The sequence below is a fragment of the Carassius carassius genome, chromosome 7 (genome assembly GCF_963082965.1).
Source record: "Carassius carassius chromosome 7, fCarCar2.1, whole genome shotgun sequence".
NCBI lineage: Eukaryota > Metazoa > Chordata > Actinopteri > Cypriniformes > Cyprinidae > Carassius > Carassius carassius.
In genome coordinates, this window is record NC_081761.1 from 7,073,876 (window position 1) to 7,097,089 (window position 23,214).

The following is a 23,214-nucleotide window of genomic DNA, read 5'->3' on the forward strand; positions in this document are numbered from 1 at the left end:
TCAGGTGTATCATGCAACAAAGCAAAGCAACAAAACATAAATATAACTTTTAATATGTTTGCCATACTGTATCTACCATAGTGCAGGGAGATGTTGTATTGTATGTTTTTTATTAAGTACTTTACATTCAAAGCAGGGATTCCCAAAGTGGTTTTTTCATACATATTTCACCTAATATATTTTAATTTGTAGTACCCTGTTAGATTTTAAAGTAATACATTAATAATTAGGTAACACATACTGTAAGTGCATGTTCGCAGTTCTTTGACATTGGTCCCTATGATATGCAGGTAAACAGTTATTTCATCTTATTAGTGTTTTAAGTGTTTAAGTGGTTTATTTTGATTGTTTTTGATATATTTATGATTTAAGAAGATAAAATGTAATGAAATTAAAATTACTCTAATAAAACAATATTTCCTATAATAACAAGAAAGTGATATTCTTGGAACTTTAAGTTCTTGTTTTGCAACATTATTTACAAGACTATTAAGTAACTCCCTCAATAAAAGTGAATAAAAAATAAAATAAAATCTATATTAAAATATAATATTATAATAATATAATTTTTTTTGCTATATATATTAAGATTTATTACAAAACAACACATTTTTTTCACTACAACACATGCATGCTTAAATGTGATGGAAAGCAATGTTGTCTAACATGTTTTTAATGGCTCTAAACACACTTTAAATGGTCTTCAAATTAGACAAATATGTTTATTTTGTTTATTTTATATAAGACAATAAATCATTTTTTCCTTTTAATTTTGGGGTGAAATGTGAACCAGTTTTGTGACTTGTTTTTGAGAGATTCACCTTAACAGTTATAGTTAATAAACATTTATAGATGTAAGAGGAACTGTAGTGAGACCTGTGGTCAACGCCTATGACAGCTGTTTGATATCTATCAAGGCAATAAATAGCATTGCTACCCTCTCTGTTTGTTTGTGTGTGTGTGTGTGTGTGTGTGTGTGTGTGTGTCATTGACAAAATGGATAGTTGTTGAACCTTGTGTTAGTGTGTGTGTGCGAGCCTGAGCTTTAGTAATATGTCTTTGATCTCTGGGGGAATCCTCCCTTGTCCTCCATCTGCCACCAATCATAGTCGATGACAGAGTATTGATTGAGAACAGGTTTCCATAGTAACAGACTCTTGGGTGTGGTCTGATATGTTATATGCAGAGCTCGTCTTTGATAAAATATAATAATATTTTCACCTACACTCTAGAGTATACAAAACAATAAATTGTTGTTTTTGTGTTCACGGTGATGCAGCAAATATCATCAGGATCTCGTAAAATAGCCCTGCTGTCCGTATGTGAGCGAACATATTTAATTAGATTAGAGTAGATAATAATGTATTCTCCACTAATGTGGAAATTTGGCTTCACAAAAAAAGACTATATACAAACAAATTAAATATTATCTTATGTAGCACAAATAAAATACAAAGTATCACATTAGAAAATCACAATATTTTTGATTTAAATATATTAAATATATATCAATATGTCAATACCATTTTGTAAATCATATGTGGGATTTTTTTTTTCACATGAACGGCACCAAAAACACTTCAACTGTTGTCATATTTTCATTGAGAAATGTATTTATATTTATATCTTTATTTTTTACATCTGCAATGCTCATGGTTAAATTAAATACTTGGTCGATCATTACCTAAATCAATTTTTAAAAACGCACTCTTGCATTGGGAGCAGAATGGACAGGAAGCTCTTATTTTGCTCATTAAGATTCATTTTCAGTTTTATTTTGAAAAAAAAAAGGTTTAAAATAAAGATTAAAAAAATAATATTGTGACATACTGTAGTTTCTCACCATAGAACTTTTGTGATATCTGTAAAATGTATATGTGGATAGAATGTTTAATTCACTAACAAAAAATTTCAAAGAGTGCTATGGTGTGATTTAAAATGTTTACATGATTTGATTTACATTACATAATCATCCTATTAATTATAATCCGTATAAGATTATAAATGCAAATTCGGCAACTATTTTTGTTCCCTGTGAATCAAACCCGTGACCTTGGCATTTGCCGCATCTTGCATTACCTGTTGAGCTACAGAAATGCAGTCTTATCTGACGCCATAATACTGGCATGACATGCCTGTCTAGCCAGTGTGTTTCCATCGCCTACAATCAGTTATTTTTCTGAGAGTTTGTGTGTGCCAGTGACCTCTGCATGACTGCGTCGCTTCCATCAGTGGCTCATCCTGTCATTCACTAAAAGAGAGGGATTCTTTTCTCTCTGATAATACAGAACAAAAGAGCTGTTGTCAGTAGATCTGGATTAGCTTTTTTGTGTTTCCGTGCGTGTGCACTGAAAGACAGAGCGAGAGAAAGAGAGGAAAAGAGAAGTGGTATCAAGAGATCAATGAATGAGCATCTCCAAGAGCTGTATTACTGTAAGCTTTGTAAACAGCGTTCTTACTTTTGTCTGTGCTTTTAAGTAAGAGGAAACCATTCACACCCCCTTACATCAACACACCGTCCCACACACACTGCACACATTCCTGTTAGGCTGACACAGCGGGTTAGTGGATGTATAAACATTACACACCGGGATGAAAAGAGAGATATGAGCAGCTGAACTGCCGTGGAAATGCTTTTTTTCCCTTCACTTTCTTTCTCTCTGTTGGGATTCATCCGCATATGCTTGTGGCTCTTTTAGGCATCAGACTAATTAAGCGTGCAAAAAGCATACACGATCCTTATTATTTCAAAATCGCATTGCCTTATTACATTTACTCTGTTTAAAATCTAAACTGCTGCTGAGCCTGTGTTAATACTCTGAGATTTCAAAGGGGCCATATCAGAGAAAACAGGATTTTCTGTGCTCTTTTAAAGTACTAGAGTATTACATTTCAGTGACAAACTCGCCCTGCACCGTTTATCATACAGACATGAATAATTGCAAAATTGTGTGGCTTGTTGAGGAGAGCCTGAGCTATTACTTTTCGAAGTGATCTGGAAGCCAATAAAAGCAATTTAAAGATTCTATAGACTTTTGAAAGAGGGATTCGTATCATACATAGACTTGAATGTGTGCTCTTTTGAATCGTGACAGTTTTGTGCAGATATATTTTCAAATTTCCTTCAGAAAACGTAAATGTCTAGTTTAAACAGTTTATGTTGGGGAGTAACTAGGCTACCTGTAACGACATTGCGTAATTTAATAATAAAATCAATGTAACTGTAATCCATTACAGTTACTGAAAAAAAGTGTAATTAAATTGTAATTATTTGTGAATGTTAACAATTACAAAGGGGGTTACATCTGAATATTTTCGTCAAAAAGCTAGGATATGTTGAATAATGTTAATTTGTTGCTTTGCTTGTTTTTGCTTGTAGCTATTCTGATGAAAAGTGAAAGTGACATACAGCCAAGTATGGTGACCCATACTCAGAATTCATGCTCTGCATTTAACACATCCAAAGTGCACACACACAGCAGTGAACACACACACACACACACACACACACACACACACACACAGTGAACAGTGGGCAGCCATTTATGCTGCGGCGCCCGGGGAGCAGTTGAGGGTTCGGTGCCTTGCTCAAGGGCACCTAAGTCATGGTCTTGCCAGCCCAAGACTCAAACCCACAACCCTAGGGTTAGGAATCAAACTCTCTAACCACTAGGCCACGACTTCGTTTGGCTGATTGTGTTCCAGTGCTGGAAATGTAAAAATCAAAGTAAAAAGAGATGCTAATGTCTGATTTTGTGTTTTTTAAATTTAAATTACTATAATCTTAATTCAAGTGATGAAGAATTTTTAAATTGTGACAGTCTTAGTCTTAAAACTATAGCCCTCTCTACACCTAACCCTAACCCTAAACCTACTTGATACTTAATTTTCAACTTTTCAATTTTTTTCATTTCCGATGTGATATGAGATGTGAAAAGGGACAAGAAAAAGTTCGGCAAGAGGCAGAACTTGGGTCGGTCACGTCAAAAAGTCTGCACTACACATTTTACCACCTAAGCCACTGGAGATTTTTTGACAGCCGTCTTTTGTAATGTTTCCTATAGCCCAACCACATGTTGATGGGCGGAGTTAGTGTAAATAGACTCTACAACAAGACAGGCTATTTGCACTTAGTTTAAAATAGACACTCAGAATTAGGCAACCTTGACTAAATTTGTGCAAATTTCTATTTTGTTGAATTAGTAACAAATTTGTATGAATTTGTCTCATTAGCTACATATTCAGATTGTACGTATTCAAACTAATTCTCCACCAAGTCACAAAAAAAATAAACCTTGATTTAAATTGATTTCAGTCACAATATTAGGGAGTAAATGTAAAAAAATAAAAGTGCTAGAAAAGGTGTAGAATATCCCTGTTTTAAATAAAAATTCTACTGGTTCACTTTAGTTTACTGTTTGTCAATGCCATTTATTTGTTATTCACATATGGGTTCATGATTGTTGCTGTATCAGAGGACAGATCACATTCTTGTCGTCATCTCCCATTACCACATAAATCAATGGAGAGATGTTAAACTCAGTCTGTTTCTCTGTCAGTCACGGGCCTCTGTTTAAAGGTCCCTCTCTTTTTTCTTCCACATTCCTCCAGGGCAAAAGCCCCACAGTGTCTTTTAACCTTTGACTGCTCAGAGATTGTGTCTCTACCCTTGAGATGAACTTTTGGAGTTATAAACAAAAGCAAGACAGGCAAGAAAAGCTACTGGCTGTCCTTTCTCTTTCTCCTCCTGTTACCTCCCATCACCCTTACTGACTGGACAGTCTGTATACTCTGTTTTGGCTATTTCGCTGTTTCATATCCTGTGATTGACAGGTGACAGACAAAGACCAATGTAAGAGCAAGTGAAGAGCTATTGGGAAAAACAAATGCACCCATTCTGGAGTTTACTGAACAGTCTGCAGCTGAACCTTTTGAAAGCTTTTCTTGCTCTGATTTTTATAAAGCCTTTCCAGTTCCAGATGTTAGAAACTCATGTTTACATTAAGTGTAAATACACTACTGTTGATCAGATGTTTTTATAAATAAATACTTTTATTCTGCAATGATACAATTTGTTTAAAAGAAAATGACAATAAAGACATATATGATGTTTCACTTCTATTTAAAAAAAAAAAGCTATTCATTTGAACTTTCTATTCACTGAAGAATCCTGAAAAAAATAAGTTTGCTAAAAAATATTAAGCAGATTTTTTTTAACATTATGAATTAAATGTTTCCTGAGAATTAAATCAACATATTTTTATGATATCTGAAGGATCATGTGACACTGAAGACTGAAGAAATGGCTGCTGAAATAAGCTTTACCATCACATGAATAAATTATATTTTAAAACAGAAAACTGTTATGTCAAATTATTATAATATTAAACAATATTATTGTTTTTACTGTATTTTCGATCATATAAAGCAGCTTTTGAGCATAAGAGACTTGTAAAAAATATTACCAAATTTTGAATGGCAGTATATAATAATAATAATAATACATTTTTTTATCATGCTGGGATTTGGGGGGAAAACAGCTGAAATACTTGGAATCTTTCTAAATTTAATGCAAAACCGTTAAAATAATGTATATGAATTTTAAATGTCTCTGTTGTCCTTAATGATGGGCACAATACTAATGTGTGTTTTCACCTTTCACAGCTCCCGTCCAGGTCGCCCACCGAAGCGTTCCTATGGGGCCGGTGTGCAAGAAAGCCCCAGAACCCTCCACCACAGAGCAAACAGCCTTCTGTCTCCAGCCCTGTTGTCACCCACAGGTAAACGCAAGCGTACAAACACCCGTCTCGTTTTTCAACACATTCTGTGTGCTGTAAATTTAGATGAGCCTCAATTTACTCACTCACAGCCCCCTTTAACATATGAAAAGTATATGCTTAAATCACTCCCTCCTCTGCTCATCTTTCATTCTCTCTCTCCCTTTATGCCACTCTGTTCGGTCATCTTTCATGCACCTTCTTTTACGGGTGACAGTGATGAATGACACACCCCAGCGGGATCACTCATCCATCTGTTCATCCCTCTCTATTTCCCTCTTCCTCTCACTGGCCATGAGCCTCACATCCCCCGTCCTTGCTTCTCAGCTCTACTGTATAACTTTGGAAAGGGTGGATGCTGAAAATGTGCTGAAATCTGCCCCAAGAAATGTCTTATTTCTGCCAGAATCAGGAGTGTAGCAATGATTATACCTGGAAGGGGACATGTCCTTCCCACTTTTAGACAATTATGGCTAATTCTCAGGAAACAGTGATGTTTTGCCAGATAATGTCTGGGAAATATAATTTACTTTAATTTTTGAATACTGTATTATTTTTTAAATATGTGAAACAGTAACTACTTAACCTTCAAGAAATCACATTTTCCCACCTCAGATCCAAAATACCTGGGGATTAACCATCATAGACTTAGTTTTTATGACCTATTTATATATTGTGATCCTATATGCGTTTATACCAGTAATTGTTTATGATTACTAGCCTTAAGACTGTCTCGGTTACGTATGGTAACCCTCGTTCCCTGAAGGAGGGAATGGAGACGTCACGTCGTTGACCGACTAATTGGGATATCATTTCGATAGACCAATCTACTTCAATTGTAAACTAAACAAGTCAATGCACATTGGGCATGCAATTATTGCATCCATCTGCCGCTGATCACAGCGTGAGTATAATAATGCAGCAGGTGCAATGCCAGATTATTGCCGAGGAGCCGTGGCGATGGGACCGTGGACTATACACATATGAGTACCGCTTAGGTCTCAATATGGAATCCAGCCTTCCATGGATCTCATGGATTCATCATAAAGGCCTGGCACCAGACGTTCCGCCACATCCAGCTGCCTAGGGTGATGGAGGATCTACAGTAAGGACACTCTGGAGCAGTTTTAACAAGCCGACACTAACTAAGGCCTCTCGGTTCCACTACCCGTTTGAGGTGAGAACACAGGAGGATACCGGCTCTGCGAGGCACCACGAGCCAGCGACCGGGAGGATGCAACACTTCTAGTTTAGTGAGCTCACAACCTGAATGGGCAGGACACACCCTGTGCCTGATAAGCCAGGGTTATGGCATCCTGGGTCTGCTTAATCGGTCAACGACATGACGTCGAGAGTGACCGACTGAAAGGGAAGTAAAGTTTCAACCATCACAAGTTCAGTTAGTCTTACTGTATTTTATATATAGCTGTTTTATTTTTTTTATATATTATAGTTTTTATTTTAAGTTTGAGTGATTTTGTGTGCTTTTGTAATTTAATATTTTTTTTATTTCTATTTCGCTTTATTTTTATTTTATTCAATCTTTTATTTATTTATTTTTATTTCATTTTTAGTTTTAGTTCTTTTAAATACTGCCTACTACCTTTTAAATACTCCCTAATATTACCTGTTTCACTGTGAAAAAAAAGTTCACTCCCATAAATATGATGTCAGAGACATTTTTAAGACTTTACTTTAAGACCTTTGCAAAAATAATTTGCTATATACTGTATGCTTATCAGCACATGAGTATTTGTACAGTAATGGCGCTGCAAAAAGTATTCCCTTTCCCTCTCACACACACAAAGTTGTGGGGTCACCATGGAAGATGCGCTAGACTTGCAGTGATATTCTGCCGTGTTTGAGCAGTTACCGTGGAAATGTCACTTAGAGTCTTGGCATCGACAAGTGCCAGATGTCAGAACTCGTTAGGAATGCGATTAGGGCAGTTTGCTTTGATTTGCCAAGTGCTCAGTCAATCGTTTGGGGCTATGGCAGTTGGGTAAAAAAATAAAACATGGTGAGTGAATCAGTGATTATATTCTAACAGCAACATACAACAGGCCAGAAAACACAATGAAGGCATGACAGTTTTTTGCTTAGCATTTTGTTTGCTTAGAGAAGAAAGAAAATCAGAAATGAGTTGAATATCTCAGTCTTCTTAGACGGGAACTGAAATGGTTTTCAGATTGTTTACATGAGAGAGAGATAAAAAAATACAAGCGTAATCTCTGTTTCTCTAGAGCTTCAGAAGTGATCTGAACAATGTTTCAAACTGTGCTAAGATTTGCCAAGATACAGTGCAATCAGAGACTTCATTATGATACTTTGTTTTCTCTCGCTCAGATTAGGTAAGTAAAATGTGACTGACATTCATTTAAATCTATCATTTTCATATTCTCATAAGACAGCAAACTGACCTTATTGGCATGTTTTGGAATTTTCTGGATTGTTTGTCACTCAGGGCAATGACAGACAGCAGGGGGTGGTGCCAAACGGAGCAGAAGAGAGGAAAGAAAAGATGTGTTTACACACATGCAATAGCTCCAAGCTACCTTAAAGAAAAATGCTTTTATATACAGTATACACTACCATTCAATAGTTTGGATTTGGTAAGATTTAATGGTCACATTTTATTAACAAACCATTAATTATAACTTTTGCCTCAATAAACTCCTAATTTGTTGCTCATCAATGGTTAGTAAGGTAAGTTTAGGGACTGTGTAGGATTAGGGATGTAGAATATGGTCATACAGAGTATGTGCTTTACTAATAAAAAGCCAATATGTTATTAATAAACATGCTAATCAGTAACTAGTTAATATAGAGAATTGGTCGCCATACTAAAGTGCTACTTTCATTATTATTATAATTATTATTTAATGTTGTTGAGAAAAAAATAAATAAAGACAAAACTTGCAAAATTGTAAAATGTTACTCCTATATTTGTGAGCTGCATTAAACAGCTCAGTTTCACAGCTCATTTTTTTAAAGCATGTTTTTTTTTTTTTTTTAAATGTACATATAATCTTTACTATTCTCACATTTTGTGTGGCTGTGACTTTGTTTCTGCTATACCGTAAGAGCTCAAGGAATAGAGTTCCCCCCTCAGTACAATCTCACTTCACATGAACGATGGCTTTTCTTCTTGTCAAATAGATTATGTAGCTCACCTCAAGTCTCTGAAGATTGTTTTTCCCACGAGTCCACAGCGAAGCTCATGTAACAGCTGTATACTAGATTTAGACAGTCAGCATTTACATAGAGATGTTAAAGTCATGATTAGCCAAGCAGCCATTGCTCTCCTGAGGGAATATGCCACTCTTTACTTGTGTCTTTGTGTGTGTGAGTGGTCCATTATTTTTCTCCTTATCAGCGGTCAGCCTCACCTGCACTTTTCATCTCCTTTGTCACAATGCGAGGGAAAACCATGACCTTTTCAAATACAATACACAAGCTCACCCAAACACATATACAAAACCACAAACACAGACACAATGGACATCTTCACAGTTACAGAGTTGTGTAATGAAAAGTCTGAATTAATGAGAGAGGCAGCAATTTTAAAATCAATCACTAGTCCAGAGAATTGACTGTCTGTCGCTAATCAATACTTTTTTTGATGGGAAACCAAGGCCAGAGCTCTTTGCCTTGCTAATTGTGCTGCTGGTGGGGGGAGTTTAAAGTGATTGATTGGCAGATGGCTATTTCTTGGACTGCTTCCATGATATGCCTATAAATAATGCAGTCCAGCTAACAGAGAACTAATTCTGGTCCCTTATCTTACTTTGACCCTCCAGTTGCTCTGACTAAACCCTGCTGCTGGTGACAATGTCCGTTCACTGTCAACTGAGGAATTTATTGCTGTTACTTTAGGCTAATGTGCTTCATAAATAGCACATCTCTTAGCAGCCTGAAACCAGTGTATTAAGGTATTCAAAACCAAATAGTAAAGGCTTTTTTTTTCTCAATGTCTTATAGTAAAATCATTACCAGTCAAATATTTGGTATAATTAAGCTTTTTATGTTTTTGAAAGAATTTCTATTATGCTCTCCAATGCTGAATTTATTTATTCAAAAATAAAGTAAAAAACTGGAATATTGTAAACAAAAAAAAAAACAAAAAAAAAAAAGATTGCTAAAGATCAGTGTCACATGATCTTTCATAAATCATTCTAATATTCAGATTAATATTCTGGTGCTCATTTATGAATAATTATTATTAGTGCTTAAATATTAGTTAAGGCTCTGAATGAAAATTGTTGAAAATTTTTGCTGCTTAATATATTTGTGGCAGCCTTGATGAAAAGATAAAGTCTGGGGAGCAACGGCGCTGTTTTTGGTAAAACATGATTTTGACGACTTCATTAAGTTTTGTTTTATAGAAAACTCTTTTTAAAAGATTTTCGTTTTTTTTTTTATTGTATCTTAATTTTGATCAATGTTTTATCAATCAATTGCCCCGTATTTTATAAATAAGAAGCAAATAAATAGCAGACAATGTAATGAGGCGCTGTCACGATCACTTGCATTGCATGTGAACTGGAGGGTGCCGAAACTCAGCTTGTGCCTCACAGATTTGAGAAATATAGGCTATATATTACAGAAAGCTTGAAATGTCTACTTAAAATGTCAACGAAAATATTCAAACCAAAATAAATAGGCTACTCTCTGATTATGTAATCCAAATAAAATGTGCATTTCTCTCTGGCGTTCATGGCGAGTCCTCATCATCAACCTCATCTTTGCTGTAGCCTATTTAAGTAATTAAATTAATATAAAGGGGCGATTTGTCCACGAATCACTTAAATGAACAACTACTAGTCGACTAGAAAAAGCAGCCCTTATTCCACATATTTTCGAACCAGGAGGCCATTCTGGGTTGAGCGAGCGACCCCAAGGAATGAGTGAGTGGAGCGGAATATTGCTCCACAGGCTGAATTAATGGATATTATAGGCCAGGGAGGTTCCTACGTCTATAAAGGGGTCAATAAAGCCCCCTGTAGTGAATCCACGTTTTTTGTAAAATAAATATCCAGACTTCAAATGTAATAAACACTCTTTTTTTTTTTTTTGTAGTTTTGTAGTTCGTCAGCGGAGGAGATTTCAAAATAAGCCAAGAGGAGACTGGTTTTCCTTTGCTAAAGTAAGGAAACTTTGATTCCTTTGCTCCTACATTTCCCAGAGGTGCGCGCATACTGTACAGTACATCTTCTGCTAGCACATCTTCCGGTTCCACACAGTCAGCAGATGTTAGAAAAAAGTGTTTATTTCATTTGAAATCTGGATATTTATCTTACAAAAATACATGGATTCGCTGCAGGAGGCCTTTATTCTCCCCTCGGAGCATTGTGAGGGATGTTTTTATTACAGATGCGCACACTTTATTTCACGTCTTCTGAACTGTTGACAACAAACACCCGCTTACCCCCATTGAAAAGGACAATTTTTAATATAACCCCGATTAGATTATTCTGAAAGAGGAAACACCTAGGATTCTTCGAGATCGAAAATGTTCATTTTCGGGTGAACTAACCTTTCAACACACCCTCTTTTTTTATGTTACTTACCGTCTAACTTTTGAGTAGTAGTGTATCAGTTTCCACAAAATGTTAAGCAGCAAAAACTCTTTTCAAATAAATGATTACATCTTTTGATCAAATAAATGCAGCCTTGGTGAACATAAGACACTTCCTTCAGAAGCATTATTATCCACCAATAGTTTATATCTGCATAATAGATTTGGATGGAAAGTTAATCTTAAATTTTTGCCATTTGATTAGAGAAAATCATGGCAAATTTGAGCTCAGTTTGGGATTGAGATTTGAGATTGTTGATATGTCGTAAAACTGTTGAGGAGACACATTTGAAGGTGTCTCCATTTAATTACTCCATTGCTGCAATAACCAGTGAGATGTGGAGTATTTTGTGCATGTACACAGTTGTTTGTGATTGTTCTTGAATGTATTGTAGGTCTAACAACAGCTGCCATGGCTGAAGCTTTGAAGATACAGAAGATGAAGATGATGATGAATCTACACAAGACCCAAGACGGCTCAGAATTCGATTCAGATGAGCTCAACACTAATACAGGTACAGGACTTGTGCTTACACAATTTGTTTGTTAATGTGTGTTTGTGTTCCTTCAAGGCAGCTTGCTTAAAGTGCAATCTGTAGATGTGACAGACAGATGGCCTTGCAATAGTAACCTGGGCCTTTTGGGTGAGATGAGCCCCATCACGGAGCTCGCTCAGGGGGCCCATGTTGCAGGGTTGTGCTTGGTTTACAGAGACTAATGGTGACATTAATGACTGCTGCTTGACTGTGCATTTAGAGAAGACCAACAACAGACAGAAGAAAAGTTAATAGTACACCAGCCCTTGAGATAAAACAAGACATTTTGTGCAGGGGTGCATACAAGCCAAGTTAAACTAGAAAATGTGTAAATGGATAATGTTGCATTTGTACAGTATTTTTGTGTGTACATGCATAAGTAGAAAAAAAATTTGGATGATGCAAAGCATTTCAAAAGTGTGCAACTTATATGCCTTATGTGGCTTTTCTGATTTAACCTATTTATTGTCTAATTTTGTATTTAAAAATATTTTGTCTCTATATTTATTTTATTTATATTCATATTTATATTTATTATATCTGTTTTTATGATAGCAAATGTAAAATACATAAAAATGAAATATAACATAATATAATTAAAATAATAAAATTATATATATATATATATATATATATATATATATATATATATATATATATATACATATATGATTAATAAAAATAAATTATTTAATTATACACCAATAAAAACAGTAATAGTATTAAATATTATTTAAATTAAAATAATATTTTCTATTTTAATATATTTTCAATATGTAGTTTATTTATTTAGGATTCTCTGATAAAAAGAAAGTTCAAACAACAAAAAGGAACATTCACTTATGTTAGTTTTAGTGACAGATTTTTTAGGCTTCACATAAAATCTTGAGTCTTCAAACACAGCAGCCATGTACTAACTGTGGCAAAAACTAACATGGATAATGTGGACTTCAAAAGCCATTCTCACAAGAGTTTAGGAGGAAGAGAGTGCAGCATTCCTAGAGAGAACAGCTGTGGACAAATAGAATTTAGGAGAGAAGAAAAAACGGCCTTCATCAGAAAGATGGAATGCAGTCAAGGAAAATCAGCATCAAGGATGACATCAGAAGAGCGGAGAGAAGCAGCGAGAGATACTTTTTTTTCCCCCTGCGTTGACAACTTGAAAGAAAAATTCCATGCATTATTTAACAAGATGGCCGAAACCTGTCATACGGGTGATTGCCTGCGTTAACAGAAACAGGTGTGCACTGTGTGTGTGCATACGGGTGTATGTTAGCATATGTGTGCTTGTTTTCATGTCCGCGTGTGCTTAGCAGTGAACTCGTGTATAGTGTAACACACACATTATCTGTTTGCCCCTCTTTCCCTGTGAGCATATGGTCAGCATTTTTGTATCTTCACCCATCCACCCCCTTTCCCTCTCATCTTGTCTGTTTGAAGTTGTCCTCATTTTTAAGATGCTTTTTATATCAGTAGTATTTTTATTTTTTATTTTTTTTTGTGCAGCCAATGTGTGTGTTTGTTTTGGTGAGAGCAAACGTGTAGAAACACACAAATCTCTTCTAGTTGACTTTTAAACCATTTCTCACTTGATCAAACAGTCTACATAAGCTGACCATCTGGTGTTTATTAATTACTAGGATACAAATTACTGTAATTAATTACTGGCCAAAAATACTCAAAAGTGAACAATGACCATTTTCATTAGACAGTTTTGACCTTGTCATCATGGCTATTTTTTTCTCATAACAGTACATACACTAAACCGAACCTATAGTGTTAACTAAATAACGTGAGATAAAAGCACATTTGCTGGCTTCTACAAATCTTGAAGCCATTTTATCTAGTCTCGTGGCTCATTGGGCTAATACTTGATTACTCCACAGCAAAAATGCAGTGCTACCGAGCAAGTTTACTACATCAAGAAAGCCATACACATAGAGTTACTGTGTGTGACAGAAATATCAAAATGTAGGCTATTAGTTTACAAATCATGCTTATGGTTAAATTGTGTTTACTGTCATAAAATAGTAGTGTGCAAGAAACCACATAAAACAAGTCTTTATTAATAACTAATCTGTCCCTGTACACTCTTAAAAATAAAGGTACTTCACAATGCCATAGAAGAACCTTTTTTGTCTAAATGGTTCCATTAAGAACCTTTAACATCTGAAGAACCTTTCTGTTTCACAAAAGGTTTTCTCTGGCGAAAGAAGGTTCTTCAGATTAGAAAAAGGTAAGAAAGAGATGGTTCTTAAAACAACCTTTGACTGAACGGTTCTTTCCTTTTTTGTACGTAATGGACGTTTAATTTCATTATCCATCAGGTTAAAAAGATCTGTCTAAAATTACAAGTACAAAATAATAGGTAACATGCACTTAGGAATCATGCATTATAAGACCAGCAATGTTTATTAAAAAGTAAAATATTGATTTCACGTTGACATTTCGCAGAAAGATCGGTCATCGTACACTGAAAAAAAAAATGGTGTAGAAACAAAAATTTTTCTTTAACTTGGAAATTACTAGTAAATTTCACAAATAATTACAGAAAACTGCAAGTAACTCTCTGAATATTAAAATATAAACAGTGAAATAGTATTTTATTGTAAAACATACTCCAGTTTCAAACTTTCGAAATCCATTTTACGGTGTATTTCTCTTTACACCAGCTTCTTTCAGAATGTCAGTAATCCAAAGCAAGCAGACAACCGACCAAAAGCTGAAAGCCATTTCTATTTGAGTACTTGACACAGGAGAATATACCGTATGCACATGTGTGTGTACATGTGCATGTTTGTGTTTGTTTTAGTGTGTTTCGCAGCACAGCTGCAGTTCTTGTTGTCTCTGATTGCTCTTGCTTTCCCTCCTCTCATCCATCTTCATCTGTCTGATTACTGTGAATTAGCACCCTCTCACTTACGTTAGAACTCCAGTCCCACAAGATATGTGAGCTTGTGCTGACACTAGTCTTGATTTCCACGGACGTGCAGATTGTCGCACAGATGGCAGCTCTATTGTACAGTATTTATGTCATGGTGAAAAGCCCAGGTTGCGAAGCTGCCGTGGTGTTGTAATGTATCTGCAGTGTTGGGTTGTGTCGTAATGAGGGAGCTTTATTGTTTTTAATCAGGTTATTTTTGTCCGGTCGTGTGTAGACCTTATTGGTTGGAGCATGTGATATTCTTAAGGGGACTGACTTCATCCTGCGCTATCATTGATTCCTTCGCCACAAATCTGCCACCTAAACACCATCTGCTCCCAGTGGCACTGACATGAATGCTGATGATAGATTATCAGTTCGGTTCCTTGGTGCTGCTGGTCGCTGGGCAACTTACATTTTATTGTTTTTTTTTTTTTATTCAAAATAATGAGATAGCCTATGCCCATTCTATAGTATTCTGCTCACTTGTTTGGAGGATTCCAGTAAAAGTTAATTTGTCTAAGCATTTTTGTGAGCAGTATGTGGTTAAATGTGCACTTAAAGCTAACCTAAAGCAATGAATAGGACTTTTAACAAACTTTATTCATAGTTATTTTTGGTATCAAGAGTGCCTGTGAATAGGATAGTTCTACAGTAACATCCACACCAATAGATGTCAGTACGAGGTTAAAAAAAAAAAAAAACACTTTAAAAAAAACATAAAAATATTTCAAGATTTTACCCATGCTACTAAATTCTATATATTGTTATAATTGTGTATTTTAATAGATTTCAACATATCTTGCTTTGCTTAGTCATAGTATAGTTTAGACTATAGCTTCAATCAGTTAGAATCTATTAGCTAAAAACTAAATATATCAATCTGAACTGATAAAAGTTTTTACATACAGTACATATACAAATCTATATATTAATATGGATCTCAATGAACATTTAAACTTACTGTAACTTCAAAAACGTAGACACTGGAAAATCTAAAAATATATTAATATAATATGAATGTAAGTTCAAATATAAAAGCTATGTTATATGTTAGCTATGTTAAAACCTAAAAACGACCTATATTGTTAATATTTCATATTCTTTTATGATTAAACAGGATGTAGCGCTTTGTCCTGGGAGAGAGAGAAGCGTTCATCAACTGCTTCAGAGAAAACACAGCACAGTTTGAACAGCTCTCAGCTCAACTCTCTCCAACACACCCATCTACTGGCCAACAGTGAGCATTAACCATTCACTTTCACACCCTGATGTGTTTAAAGAGATCATTCAATTTAAAATGAATATTCTGTCAGTAGCTTCTCACCCTTATGTCGTTTCAAACCTGTATGACTTTCTATTTTCAGTTACTGGGACAGTTAATGGAGACTGGAGCATTCAAGCTTAATATGCAAAAGCATCATAAATGTAGTCCATATGACTAAATTTTAAGTCTTATCTGAAGCCATACAAAAGATATTTGTGATAGACTGACTCAAATGTATGTAGTTATTCCATTCTTCTTACTTTTCATAGGACTGGACCTGCCCTTCATGATGATGCCCCATCCTCTGCTTCCTGTTGGACTTCCTCCTGCCTCTGTTGCCATGGCAATGAACCAGATGAACCACCTTAATACAATTGCCAACATGGTTGCCAGTGCACAGGTGCACAGCCCCGTCTCCAGGCCGACATCTGCCATCAAGGTTGGACATACTGTACACACCAGATACTAAAACACACAGCTCTTTTGCTGCAAGGTCATTAGGGACTGTTCACACAATTCTAGCTTGAGTTTATTTATTTGAGTCATTTAATGCAATTTGCTGGTCCACTTGGTCCAAAGGGGTCTAAACTGCTTTAGGTAATCAAAGGTCAGGTGGCTTTCAGAGACCTGTTTTAGGTTGTTAACCATGTCCCACATCACAGCTTAGTATGGAAGCTTGTTTCTGACACTTAATGAATAAAAAAAAAAGAAAGAAAGAAAGAAAAAGGTAATTGCTACTTTTTTTATCTCACAATTAAAACTTTTTCTAGCAAGTTAGATTTTTTTCTTTGATAATCTGTGTTTACATTTTAGCATTTTACATCTGGCAAATCACTTTTTGGGGGTTTCTGCCTGAAAATAAAAAAGGTAATTGCGATTTTTTTCTTCTCAGCAATTCTGAGTTCATATCTCATAATAAGTTACAAAAATAATTCAGAATTGCAATATATGAAAGCAGAATTTTGAGGGAAAAAACTGAGAATTGACATTGTTTTTTTTTATCCTGTGGCAGAAACAAGCTTCCATAGCTTACTAGCCTTACCACAAATCTGAGTCTTAAAAAAGGTTTTAATCTATGACAAATCCTTAATGGTGATATGAATCTAAGGCAAGCTGACTCGGATAAACTGGGCCGATGAAGATGTGTTGTCATGTGGGGAGAGTTTATTTAGGTTTGCAGGACTGAACTCTCTTTTTTTATTTCAGCAGGAGTGTTTTGACGAGAGCCCCTCTCTGACACCATCCATAGATGGGAATGTTCCTCAGAAAACTGAACCCTCACCTCAACTAACCAGTTCAGTTCCCAGCAGCCCCACACAGCCTTACACACACTCTCCTCAAAAAACACCCTTGGGTTTGAGTGAGTGAGTTTGCATATTAACTAGGGCTGTCAGTTGAATTAATGACATAATAATATGCAATTAATTACAGTTATTAAAGTTTAATTAAACAATCATCAATCTCTGCTGAGCGAATCTCACAAATGAACATACACTAAAAGTTTGGGGTGATTAAAAATATATACTGTTTATAATTTATTTTTTTCAGCATGGGTGCATTAATCTGCCCAAAATGTTCACAAAGTTTCCACAAAAAGCATTACAAAATCTTACTGACCCCAAACATTTAGACGGTAATGTAAATCAAATAAATTATTGTGGCATATAAGTAAAACATAAAAACATATTACAGACAGTAACATAATAAACCAATTGTTTATTTTATTTCCATATAACTGAACATCAGCCTGTCATTGGTCTGTTGTCCAGTTGGAACACCTTATCAAACACAATGTGCTAAACCAATCCATATGTGGTTTCTCAATGTTACTGTATTTACAGAGACCCAGTTACTGTGGTTAACATCTTCATCTTGAAGTGTGATATTACTGTTGTTTCATAATATCTTGCATATAATGTCCATAGAAAACAACATTATATGATTTACATTGAGGAAAAAAAGTTAAACTAATCAGCTAGGCTTGCTATGACTGCATTCACAATAACAGCACAAAGCAATATATGTTGGCAATAGTCCGTGTTTCTCTGAAACTTCTTGTTTCATTTGTCTGCTGTCTTTATACATCTCTTTCTCTCTCTGTAGCATATGATGTTCATGATGAACAAAGTGAGACAGACTCAACTCTGCATATGAACAGACTTTCCAACGACAGGGGTGAGTTTCCTCCACATAAACGAAATTTTATCAAAAAAATCAAATTTAATATAACATAACATTACAGAAAAGCCTCTCCTCTGACCTCTTCTGCTCTCATTATAGTTCAATTATTGCACAGAGCCACTATATTGCATTGAGTTTAGTCGGGTGATGTAATGGTATGTTGTAATGGGCTATTCTAGTTTCTATATACAAGTAATCTCAAAACAATTAAAATAATATGTTCATGCCTTGCTTCATCCTCTACTAGCAAATGTATAAAAAGCATAAATCGACATACAGATTGCACTGTTGTAAAATTTTGGATCAGTGAGAGTTTATATATATACACTATATATATACGTATATGTATATATATAAAATTACATTAAATTAATACGTTTCTATTTAACAAGGGTGTATTAAACTGACCAAAAGACATTTTTTTAATGTTACAATAAATTATATTTTAAATCAATGCTGTTCTTTTGAACTTTCTGAAGACTGGAGTAGTGGCTGCTGAAACTTTAGCTCCACCATCACAGGAATACATTACATTAAAATGCAATATAATATTAAAACTGTTATTATAAATCATAATATTTCCTAATATGACTGTTTTTTTTTGTATTTTTAATCAAATGAATGCTACCTTGGTGAGCATGAACAATTTACTTTCAAAAACATTAAAAAACCCAATGCTCTCACTCAAAAAGAACAACCAAAAGCTAAAACAACAGGGATTTTCTGTAGATTTCTTAACTGATGTAGTTCAATTATAACTATATATTAAGCATATTCTTCAAAAAGAAAAAGATACTGTTTTTTTTGTATCACGCTAGTATAGTTTTTTTTTTTTTTTTTTTTTTACATTTTCTTATAATTGTAATATCTTTTTTAAATGTCTACATATATTTTTTTTTTTTTTTTTCAGTTTCATCAGTTTGTTTAAATTATAGTACATCAGTTTAAACTAAACGAAAATGAGAAATGTTGTCTTGCCAACTAGCTGCAATTTTACACAACGTTTACTTTATTTCAGTAAATAACATAATTTAATTTTATAGCTAAACTATTCTTTTAACAGTCAGCTGAATTCATCTTTTTGTGTTTATTATTTGACAGTTGAACAAAATGCAGTGAAACCAACAATCTTTGAGAAGGTCCCAGCTCAATCATTGTCCTCTGGCTTCCCCGCGTCCCTTCTTTTCACAGACGGCCTCTCCTCCGTCGAGACACTGCTCACTAATGTCCAGGTATAGCCATGAAGAAATGCAACACACACACACACAAACACACTCATACAAACAAGTTCAGCATCAATAACATGTGGACATGTGTTGCAGGGTCTGCTAAAGGTGGCTTTGGAGAACGCCCGTCTGCAGGAGAAGCAGCTTCAGCAGGAGAGGAGAGAGCTCAAGATGGAGCTGTACAGAGAGAGAGAGATGAGAGAGAGTCTAGAGAGACAGCTCACCTCTGAGCTACACAGTCGAGGTAAAATGTTGCGATCTAATACCGAAATCGTCTATTTTCATTTGATGTTTACACATGGATATTTTCTCTTCCAGCTACCATTCAGAGACGTCTGAAGAAGGAGAAGAAGGCAAAGAGGAGGTTACAGGAGGCGCTGGAATATGAGTCCAAGCGGAGAGGGCAGATCGAGCAGGCTTTACAGCAGGCCACCTCATCAGACGCTCTCACACAGGGTGAGACGCTCTCACACACACTCAGAGAGTTTCTTTCAGGCCGATAGTCTTTCAGCAGGCTTTGTCAGCTGTCGCTGTCTGTTAACATAGATCCAATCAGTCTGGACACAGAGATGGAGCGATGCAGAAGCCCGGAGGACAACTGCTTGTTACAAGGTATTACATTTAATAGAAACCTAGATGAACTGGCCCCTTTTCATAGAGATATATAAGTATTAATATATATGCTTATATAGAAAAGTTCAAAAGAACAGCATTTATTTGAAAGCTTTATTTTTTGAAACCATGTAAAGTTTTTTTTTTGTCTTTAATCAATGTAATGCATTCTTGCAGAATGAAAGTATTAACATCCGTAAAAAAAAGTCCTTGTACAAAACATGCCTGTCAACACACTTGTATATACAGTGTGTATGTATATGGATGTGCACAGTTTCAGCTGTGGCTTATTCAGATTTGTTGTCTTGACCACACTTCCCCTTCCCATCAGTCTTTCTCAGCAACACCGTGTGTCACTCGCCCGTGTCCTCCAAACAGATGAGATCATCGGCTCCCTCTGTCTCAGAGTGAAACCATTAGCAAATAAACACACAGATGAATCAAAAGACTGGGGACTAATTGCAAGGTTCCTGTGTAAGCAAAGCCTCACCGCATGAATATTCCAGCGCCGCCCTTCCACCCGTTTATCTGTTTCTGCAGCTGGCCGTTCTCACTCTCTCCCCCCCCGAGAGACAGCTAAAGCTACATGATAAATTACTTGAATTTCACCTTGTGTTCATTTTATTAAAATGGCTCCCTAATGTCGAGAAAATCTGATACATGTAGGCACAGCACTGGACTGGAGGTGTTCATTTATTGTCTAATGTATTTTTACAATGATGTGCATAATGGGCTATTTTAGTTAAATCGGCATTTGAAATTCTGTAATATGTTAGAAATACATTAATTTATTATTATTATTATTTTATTATGTAGAGTTTTTCAACATGTTGATCAAATGGTAGGCCCACCTTTTTTTTTTACTTAAAAAAAACATTTTCATGACTCTAAACTAAAACTACTAAACGAGTTGATTTTATTTGTAATATTTTTTTTTACCATTCAAAGGTTTGGGATTGGTACAATTTTTTTTATGTTTTTATAACAATTCTTTTATGCTCACCAAGGCTCAGTGTTGCCACGTCCACAGTTTTCCTGTGGAATAAGGCTACATTAACACTGTTGCCGCAGATTGTTTTTTCACGTCCACGGGTTGAAGCGACCCCAACAATGCCATATTTAGCCCCTGAAATGTGAATTTTCCTGGGGAACTGGGCTAGTTTTGAGTAGCAATTGGGTGGGTTTCTTTGTGAAAACCTGGCAACCTTACCAAGGCTGTACTTATTTGATTAAAAATACAATAAAACGTCTCAGGTTATGAATGTAACCATGGTTCCCTGAGAGGGAACGAGACACTGCGTCCTCTGAGGGGACACTATGGGGAACACCTCGTCGTGACCCGTGTCTGAAGCATACTTTGAAAAATGCCAATGTGTTGGCCGGCGACAGCCTCTGACGTCACTACCGGCGCGACTATAAATACGCGCCTGTAGGACCCGTCACTTTATCTTCTTCGTGAAGCTTGCGTACGAAGCATGGCAGGGAGCTAGAGGACGCAGTGTCTCGTTCCCTCTCAGGGAACCATGGTTACATTCGTAACCTGAGACGTTCCCTATCAAGGGAACTTCGAACTGCGTCCTCTGAGGGGACACTATGGGGAACAGTATACCCACACCGCCATGCTGAGGGGAGTGCAGACCAGAATCATGGCAAACACTAAGTACCAACTCTACCGCTTCACCGGGAGTCGCCCCTAGGACGGTTCGACGGCTGTCTATGACATTATCTCTTACGGCCAAAGGCCTAAGCTACATACCCAACTTACCTGTAGGGCCCTGGCCCGGGGTAGAGCTGAAGGCTTGGAATCACAAAAGATTCCTTTAAAGGGATACGGCTTAGAGCCTGGCACTTTCCTCTACCAAGTCTTTGCCTGTCACACAGGGGCTACTGCTAGCTTTCGCAAAAACTTGCCGAAAGAGCTGTCCCAACAGTACTCTAGTAGCGGCGCCCTGTTCTAGATAGGTATCAGAGGATACCTAGGTGGAGTGGTGCCCAAGATGAACGGGGCTTTAACCGACTCAAGAAAGGGCACAAAGCAGCAGCGCGAAGCCCTTACCATACAGGATTTTAGAAAGAACGCAGAGTACTAGCGTGCGAACTTACCACAGAGTGGATTTCAGAAAGTGTGCAAAGACTTTACGTGCACACTTACCATAACATGGATTTACAAATACTGTTCTAAGGAGGGGCTCTCGTGGAACTCTGATAGAGCAGCTCGTAGATGGAATGGCCCGGGAGCAGAGCAATTGGAGGACGGAACGTACAGATGAAGCCTCGGCCACGCCTGTACCATGGCGTCCAGCCCCCAATGGAGCTGGATGAGTCAGAGGAAGCCAGAGGGGATAGTGCGATGCTCTCTCGAGCCGCAAAACCGATCCACCCAAGTATGGCCAACCTCTCTAACTCTGCCTCAACACCTTGGTGTGAAGGCGCCATTCCCCGAGCCTCAGCCCCTGCCTCAGCAGAATGTCTGCTCTCACAGTGCGTCTCAAAACAGTATGTAGTACTGGAGCGCTCTGAAAGAAACCGAGAACCGAGGACTCCGAGCTCCGAGCAGCATGCTCATGGGTGACCCTTTCAGAAAAGGGGAGCGCTGCTAAACTACCACGAGAATTGCCCACACAGCCCCCCATGTTGAGGGGGCTTGAGGTGTACAATAAGTACACACCGGTTGGATGAAGCCCAAGGAACACCGGGGCTAATCATCTCAAGAAAGGGAACGAAGCGGAGCGCGTAACCCTTACCGTACAGGATTTTAGAAAGTGCGCAGAATCTTGCGTGCACACTTACCACTTTACGTGGATTTCAGACAGTGCGCAAAGCGTTAACGTGCACACTGACCACCATGTGGTTTTGAGAAAGTACACAGGCTTAGCGTGTGTACTGAAAGGTTACCTGACAACCACAGTATGTGGGAGCTCACATTCAGAGAGACCTGTGAAGCCTGCTACCTGATAACCACAATATGTGGGAGTTCACCTACAGAGAGGCCTAGAGAGGCCTACTACCTGTTACCAGATAACCACCTCAAGTGGAAACTGAAAGCAATATGGAACTCGACTCCAGGGAGGCCTGGTGAGGCCTACTACCTGACAACCACAAACCGTGGGAGCT

The 23,214-nt window shown here is 36.7% G+C and overlaps 1 protein-coding gene across 5 annotated transcripts in view; it reads left to right on the top strand.

Moving 5' to 3' along the window:
- Positions 1–23,214, top strand: part of dachb (dachshund b) — a 36,964-nt gene that overhangs the window by 10,368 nt on the left and 3,382 nt on the right. The window contains exons 2-11 of one of the 5 annotated variants that reach the window (XM_059553661.1): positions 5,665–5,780; positions 11,751–11,870; positions 15,935–16,054; positions 16,351–16,520; positions 17,291–17,441; positions 18,185–18,256; positions 19,364–19,494; positions 19,585–19,732; positions 19,807–19,944; positions 20,035–20,100. In XM_059553661.1, coding sequence (XP_059409644.1) covers positions 5,665–5,780; positions 11,751–11,870; positions 15,935–16,054; positions 16,351–16,520; positions 17,291–17,441; positions 18,185–18,256; positions 19,364–19,494; positions 19,585–19,732; positions 19,807–19,944; positions 20,035–20,100 — 1,232 coding nt within the window. Of the gene's footprint in view, positions 1–5,664; positions 5,781–11,750; positions 11,871–15,934; positions 16,055–16,350; positions 16,521–17,287; positions 17,442–18,184; positions 18,257–19,363; positions 19,495–19,584; positions 19,733–19,806; positions 19,945–20,034; positions 20,101–23,214 lie in introns of all 5 variants that reach the window. The other 4 variants (XM_059553660.1, XM_059553663.1, XM_059553662.1 and 1 more) reach the window with 4 other exon arrangements.